Source organism: Cervus elaphus, chromosome 10 (assembly GCF_910594005.1).
Source record: "Cervus elaphus chromosome 10, mCerEla1.1, whole genome shotgun sequence".
Taxonomy (NCBI): Eukaryota; Metazoa; Chordata; class Mammalia; order Artiodactyla; family Cervidae; genus Cervus; species Cervus elaphus.
In genome coordinates, this window is record NC_057824.1 from 40,560,392 (window position 1) to 40,568,065 (window position 7,674).

General features: G+C 55.9%; 1 protein-coding gene across 1 annotated transcript; it reads right to left on the reverse strand.

The window, feature by feature from the left end:
* Positions 1-293: 293 nt before the first annotated feature.
* Positions 294-3,739, reverse strand: ZNF768 (zinc finger protein 768). Its single transcript, XM_043914751.1, has 3 exons — positions 3,682-3,739; positions 2,690-3,411; positions 294-2,400 (listed from the first exon to the last, which is right to left on the reverse strand). Exons 2-3 carry the CDS (start codon positions 2,775-2,777, stop codon positions 803-805), a joined length of 1,686 nt encoding a protein of 561 aa, XP_043770686.1. The 5' UTR covers positions 2,778-3,411; positions 3,682-3,739; the 3' UTR covers positions 294-802.
* Between the last annotated feature and the right edge of the window lie 3,935 nt (positions 3,740-7,674).

Consider the following 7,674-nt stretch of genomic DNA (forward strand, 5'->3'; position numbering starts at 1 on the left):
CTGTTTTCTGGCCCAAGGACAGACCGTCTGTGTTTGCGAACAAAGTTGAGAGTTTTCTCACACCAACAGTGAACCCCCTTCGCATTTGTGCAGGATTCAAAGCACAGGACATGAACTTGAGCAGATATGGGCAAGTCATGTCCCCTGTGCTTCAGATTATAGGATTCCAGTGAAACACTGAACATAAAACGACTTCCCAGACAAGGCCTTATGGCTTCGTTGGCTGCTGTTATGACCTAGAGTCTCTCAATGCCCAGGGCACTACCCACACACATAATTTAAGGACAAGTCTCTTTTATCACATAAAGGTTTTTATTGAACTCAAATTCAGGGGCTCCAAAGCCTGAGGAAGACAAGAGGCAGGGATTTGCGCTCAGAAGCCAGGCCCCACTTTGGCCCCCCCTCCCCTCACCCCTTCCTGATTCAATGAGGGTCTCAGTAGCTACCAGTCTAAGCTACCCAATCTAATTAACCCGGCCCCCCCTCCCCCCACCCCCATCTAGCACTTTGCCAAGCCAGGCTTCCACCAAGGGGCATGCTGCTGCTGAGACCAGCTCTCCGCTGACCTCTTTCTCGATCTCTCCCAGAGCCTCCGGCTGCCAGCTTGGCCTCCCTCCAACCCCTCTTCATAGCCCATTTCCCACAACTCTCCAGGGCATGTCACTTCCTCCACCCTGGCCCCCTCACCTCCTAGAATCTCTTTTCTCCTCCAGGGTCTCCACTATTCTCTCGCAAGGTTGCTCTAGCTCCCTGTCCGCTTCTTTTCTGCCCACCAGCTCCCCAACCCCGACGGGGCCCCGGGTCAGCGCCGGCCGGCCGCATGGGTCCGCTGGTGGCGGATGAGGTCGGAGCTCTGAGAGAAGGCTTTCCCACAGTCATCGCACTTGTAGGGCCGCTCCCCGCTGTGGACCCGGTGATGCTGCAGCAGCGTGGAGGAGCGGCAGAAGCCCTTGCCACACACGGCGCACCTGTAAGGCCGCTCGCCCGTGTGCGAGCGCTGGTGCTGAATCAGCGTGGAGGAGCGATTGAAGGTCTTGCCGCAGTCGGGACAGCTGTAGGTGCGGCCTGGCAGGTGGGTGCGGGCGTGGATGGCGAGCACCGAGCTCTGGCCAAAGCGCTTGCCGCACTCGGGGCACTTAAAGGGCTTCTCGCGGGCATGGCTGCGGGCATGGGGGATAAGTGCCGAGCGCTGGGAGAAGCTCTTGCCACAGATGCCACAGCTGAAGGGCCTTTGCCCAGTGTGCACCCTCTGGTGACTACGCAGGGAGGAGTTCTGGCTGTAGCACTTGCCACACTCGGGGCAGCTGTAGGGCCGCTCGTGGCTGTGAGTGCGCTGGTGCCGCAAGAGGTAGGAGCTGTCGCCGAAGGCCTTGCCGCAGTGCGGGCACTTGTAGGGCTTCTGACCAGAGTGTGTGCGCTGGTGGCGAAGCAGGTAAGAGCTGTCAGCGAAGGCCTTGCCGCAACGGGGACACTTGTAGGGCCGCTCGCCCGTGTGGGTGCGCTGGTGTTTGATGAGGTCAGAGCTCTGGGAGAAGGCCTTGCTACAGACCTCACATTTATAGGGTTTTTCACCCGTGTGGATGCGCTGGTGCTGGATCAGGGTGGAGCCCCGCCCAAAGCTCTTCCCACAGATGCCACAGATGTTGGGCCTTGGGCCCTGCCCACCCCTGGCCCGGCCACCCCGGCGGCCTGGACCACGAAGGGTCCCCGTCAGGCCCAGGGGATTCTGGAGCATCTCAAACTGGGGTGGAGCCAGCAGGGCCCCTGTGGGCATCTCAAATGGGGGCCCCAGGGGCATGCCCCCTGCAGGCTGTTCCCCAAACCCCTGGGTGAAGGCGTCCAAGGGGTGGACTCCCAAGGGGATGCTCAAGGGATTCTTTTCTTCAGGATTCAGAAGCATTTCTGCACCTTCCTGGAATTTGGAATTTTCAGCTTCAAATTCAGGGCTTTGGGTTTTGAACTCCGGATTCTGGGGTTCATACCCTGGGCTCTGGGATTCATACCTGGGACTCTGAGATTCACATCCAGGGCTCCGGGGTTCATACCCAGGACTCTTGGGTTCATACCCAGGGCTCCGGGGTTCATATCCAGGGCTCTTGGGTTCATACCCAGGGCTTTGGGGCTCATACCTAGGGCTCTGAGGTTCAAAATCGGGGCTCTGAGAATCTGATTCAGGGCTTCTGGGTGCAAATTCAGGGCTTGGGGGCACAAACCCAGGGCTTCGGGACTCAAAACCTGGGCTTTCAGGCTCAAACCTGGGGCTTTGGGGTTCAAACTCTGGGCTTTGTGGCCCAAAACCAGGGCTCTGGGGTTCAAGCCCAAAAGATATCTCTTCGACCTCATAGTCCCCAGTGCCTTCTTGCTGAGAAATTTCCTCTTCCTCATTCTCACTCATGTTGCCTGCAGGATCAGAGAATTACAAAAAACCCAGATTGTGTGGGACCTGGAAGGTTACTGGGTCCCACCATTAATTGCCACAAACCTTTCCCTCCTCCTCAATCAGGGTCGCTGGCCCTTGGGCAAGTGCTGAAATTCCCACCTCCCCCTCAGCAAACCCAGGCCACCGGGTCCCGACCCCGCCTCCTCCAAGTCCCAGGTGTCCAAGCCCCCTGCTTTCTTCCCCTCCCACCCACTACAGCCCCTCTCCCGCTCCCAGGCACACTCCTCGGAGGGGCGCTCCCTCCCTCACCTTTGAGGGACCCTTCAGGGCTCCCCATTTCATCAGGACTTTGCATATCTCGGGGCTCGAGGCCCCACGGCGACGCCTCCCGTTCCATCCCCGCCGGCTCCCAGTGCGGCGGCGGGGGCGATGGTGGACGATCCTGCGACTCGGTCTGAGTGCCCCAAGACCCGAGCCCTCGCCGCCCGCCCGCTCAGCGCCGGCCAGGGGACCCGGCTGTCCAGCCCCGGCCCCTGAGGCCGGACGTCTTGACCCTGGGCCTCTCCGGCCCGCCGGGCCCCTCCCCTACCCGCGGCCCCGCCCCCACCCACAAGGTCTCAGCTTGCCCTGGGGTCCTCGCAGGCCCCCAAGCGTCGTGGCCTCGGAGGTGAGGGGCTTCACGACTCGCCTTGCTGCCCCCGGATACCGCTCCCCACCCGAGACCCCGTCGTCTGGCCTCCCAGCCCCCGGCTGGGCTGCGGCTGGCCGACCCCCTCCCCTCCGCACAGGAAGTGTCCGTCCGCGGCCAGTTTCCCCCGCCGGCTAGCTTCGCGGCCTCTCTAGGAGCGGCTGGAGGTGGAAACTCGTTGGCATTAACCCTGGGCAGGATGGCCCCGGCGTCGAGGTAGGGGGAAGACTGGGCGCCTTGGAGCCCGCGGGAGAGGCTGAGACAGTTTATGTGCCTATGTCGTAGGTCTCCGTCCGCCCGAGGGCCTATGTGTCCGTCTCCTGTGCCCTGCGTCCGTCAGCGCCTGTGGCCAAGGGCGAGGCAACAAGCGAGACCAAGGTCAGCGAGAAGGAGCGACGCTTCCCGGCGCCAGCGGGGGCGGTGTCTAGCTCCCCTCCCCTCCCGGGCCTTGGGGTCAGTTCTGGCCGCGCCTCGGGAACCTGGACAGACCTGCCCCCTACCCTCACCCCCGACTTAGGCTCATCGAGGCTCCTGAGTCCGGGACACCCCTCTTTGAACTCCACTCCCCCATACGGGCGCTCCCACCCTCACTTCTGGTCGACCCCCCCCGCACCTCGCTGCTTCTCCTAATCTCCACCCTTCCCCCGCTCTGGGAGGGCTAGGATCGTTGCCAAGGAAACAGCCCCGCCTCCAGTTTCCAGAGGCACCGCCCCTCCTCCCCAGGGAGCTCCGCGATTGGTTGGTGGAGCTCGTGCTCTCACCATCCCGCCTCTTCCCACCACACCAACTGCTAAGCGCTAAGGGTCGCCAGGGAACGCAAAGCCCCTTTCTGATTGGTTGCAGGGTTCGCAGGCCGGTTCCACCCCCTCCGTGCTCCAGAAGTGCCCCCGGGAGGAGTGCGAGGGAGGTCCTGGCGTCTCTCGTCTTCTCTGACCTGTACTTTCAGGGCTTTTCCCGCCCTCATTTACCTTTCATTAGATTTTATCTTTCTGAAGAATGAAAGACAGGGGTCTGAGGACAGACTCCCTTGGCTCCCCTCTCTCGCCTTTCCAGGAGTTCTCTTTTTCTCACAGGTTCCAGGTTCCCAAAGGGGCCAGTCCGGGGCAGAGGAGGTTGTTGGCGGGGGAGGGGGTAGGAAATCCTGCTGCAGAAAGAAGGTTGCTTCCATTTCGGTTACCCTGCTTCTCCCCTCCACCTGCTCCGAAGCCTGAGTTTAACTCAGTCCCTTGGAGCCTTAGTCCCTGGTTCCTGGATTTTCTCACAGGGAGGCAAGAAGCCTATGAGAATTCCTTCAGGTGAGGGTAATAGAATTCAGGAGGGGAAGTGGATAGAGAACCATCTGGCCTTTAAGGCAGTTAAGAATTTTCCACTCCTGTCTGACCTATCTGACTTGGATAGAGGCTTCTAGAGAAAGGGAACCTGAGAAACATAGGTGCAGCTTTGAATCAAAGGAAAAGTGACCCTGGAAAGACAACTGAATAGAATCCAATTCTTGACCTGTTTCTACCCTTGCTGCTAAAACTATTGTTCTTGACAACTAATGAACCAAATTCTCCCTTTATGAATGATGCAAGAACCATAGATTGTTCTCCTGTTGCCTACTCAGACAAAGGAAGGAAGGAAACTGGTTGGGAGGAAAGATGACATCTTCCATTCTCCCAAAAAGAGATGAGAAGGAGAATTTGGAGAATTGCAAATGGGCAAAGGCTGGAGAGAAGCAATCTCAGTTCTCAGTAGAGGCTTACAAACAATCACAGACAGACACCTTCCTACTAATAAAGCAGAAGTCCTTTTCTGCCCTCCAAAAGGGATCAGCTTCCAGCTCCATACCTCTCTCCCATCCCGATGTCTGTCCAAAAACCTTTGTGGAGAACGGCTCACCCAGCACTAGAGGGTCCGCAGGCAGAAGAGCCTACAAGTGCAGTGATTATGGGAAGAGTGGGACCTGGGGCACCTTCTGATCATTGCCGAAGTACACAAAGGACCTTCATGAGACACTTCTCTCTGACCTCCAACCTTCTTACCTGCCAGGAAATTCACACCAGAGAGCAGCCATCCCCTGCAAAGTGTATAGTGAGCCCTCCAGCCCCAGCTCTGACGTCTCCTGCCTGCACTCTTCATAGCACAGGCCTCAAGCCCCATGAGTAGCAGGAGTGGGGCCAGGGCTTCAGTCAGCTCTGGCACCAGTATTTCCACATGGAAATTCAGTCTCGTTAGCACATGACCGACTGCCAGGCAACCTCCTCCAGCACCTGTCCTCTCTCATCAGTGGGCCTTCGAGAGGCAGCCAGCCTCTGCCTGCCACCCATCCATAGCATTGACAGGCTAGTAGCACAGGGAAGCCTCTGATGAGGGTTCCAACTTGACCCTGAGTGTGTGTGTCCTGAGTTGGGCAACCACTTTATCCACAGAATCATCCCGTGGTGTGCAGCAGCACCGGGGCAGAGCCATTCAGTGGGCAGCCTCGGTTTATGGTGGCTTGGCCCACATTCAAGGTAGGATCTCGGTGTGAGAGGGGCTCCTCTGTGATCTGCTTCCTCCCCGCATGCAACGGACAAACCCTCTGAAAGGCCTTCTGGGGCTTCCCTGGTGGTGCAGTGGTTAGGAATCTGCCTGCCAATGCCGGGGGCATGGGTTCGAGCCCTGGTCCAGGAAGATCATGTGCTGAGGAGCAACTAAATCTGTGTGCCACAACTACTGCAGCCCAGGTGCCCTAGAGCCCATGTTCTGCAACGAGAAGCAATGAGAAGCCTGCACACCACAACGAAGAGTAGCCCCCACTTGCTGCAACTAGAGAAAGTCTCTGCATAGCAACAAAGCCCCAGTGCAGCCAAATATAAATAATAGTCAAAAAAAAAGAAAAAAAAACCTTAAAAAAAATAAGTAAAAGTCCTTCTGTCAGATGCTACAAGCGATGCCCTGGTATATTCAAGATTTAAGGTACCCAGGAAAAGACCAGTCATGGCACAGGCCCTTTTGGGAAGAACAAAGGAAATGGGAGTCTGTGTCTATGGCAAGGTCATCGGCTGGCCTGACACATTTAGAACACACCCCGAGACCAACCCCCACACTTGTAAAGCTAAGAGCAGCCAGAAAAATAAGTTTTTCTGTTCAGAGCAGTCGTCCTCTCAAACTTTAGCAGGCATAAGATTCCATTCCTGGAAATACTGATTCAACAGACTAGGGACAGAGCCCAGGGAGACAGCTGCTTTCTGAAAAGATACTGCATGTAATTCTGCAGCAGAAAGGCCTTACTTTGAAAAATACTGGTCTGGGGCAGATTTTAGCCTCTGAATCATAAATGTCTTTGCACATACTGTTCCTAGAAAGATACACATAAACATATATCAGCCCCCCCCCCACCACCCCGCCTGGACTTAGGGGGTCTTTGGAACTCAAATCAATACCCTTTACATGGCTTGGACACATTAGGGATAGGCCATGTGGATAGGGCTCAGGTTTTCACTGGTACAGACAAGCATTTCTCCTGATGCATCAAAGAAACCCTAGAAAAACCCTCTTCCTGGCTTAACTTGCTCTGCGGACTGAGCCTCAAAGATCTGTGGTAGATCCCTGGTGGTCCAGTGGTTAAGACTCTGCCTGCCAATTCAGAAGACTAGGTTCAATCCCTGGTCTGGGAAGGATCCACGTGCCTCGGATGCAACTAAGCCTGTGAGCCACAACTACTGAGCCTGCATGCTCTAGGGCCCATGGTCTGCAACAAGAGAAACTACTGAAATGAGAAGCCCATATACCACAGCTAGAGAGTAGCCCCCACTTGCTGCAACTAGAGAAAGCCTATGCACAGCAGCGAAGACCCAGTGTAGCCAATAATTAAAAAGGAGCCCTATCTTTGGCAGGGAAGAATCCATACCAAGGAGTGAGGAGCTAAGAAGGGGGCAAGACTGAGGCTTTAGGTGGTCCATGACACTCAAAAATTAAGTGGAGGAAAGTTGGGTCAGGAGGGCAGGAAGCAGAGGAGTTGGATTTGGTTTGGGGGCCCTAAGCAAGTCTTGAAAACTTCAAAGTACTCAACAGAAAGTAGTAATTACAATACTTTTAATTTGCAAGCTCAGGGCAGGGTCTAGATCTGGCTTTGAGGCTGAGCTGAGAACTGGTATTGCAGGCTGTGTGTTCCTCAGGCAGTGCTGAAGGGCAGGATGGCTTCTTTAGGGTATTAAAAGGTAGATGCTACTGCCAAGGTGTCTCTCCTCACTCCCACATCTCCCTTGTGACAGTTGGCAAATTCTCCAAGTGAACTTAAGGCTAAGAGAGGTCTTGGTGGAGCCAGTTAGGTTGGAATCAAGTCAGTTCATCAGTTTACCTAAACAGTGTCTTTCCCCAAAATTTTCAACCTCTTCCTTCAGAAGTTCCTTTAGGTTGACAAATCTGGTTTCTTCCTAAGTTAGGCCAGACACAGGGCTGAGCTGTCAGAAGGCAACCGAGGACATAAGCCCTTGCTAATCCTACTTGAGGTGAAAGGTTGTCCTGACCAGTGGCAGGAAAGTCTGTCTGTCCATGGCTGGCTGCTTCCATCACCTGGGCAACGCTGGACTCTGACCAAAGAAGTGAGTGGTAGATGAATAATGGAGTCACAGGGTGATGG

Excerpts from the sequence above, each read along its gene's own strand:
- ZNF768 (XM_043914751.1), bottom strand. The coding sequence starts at position 2,777 with ATGGAACGGGAGGCGTCGCCGTGGGGCCTCGAGCCCCGAGATATGCAA. Across the intron at positions 2,401-2,689 it reads CCCTGAAGGGTCCCTCAAAG|GCAACATGAGTGAGAATGAG; the intron begins GTGAGGGAGGGA and ends CTGATCCTGCAG.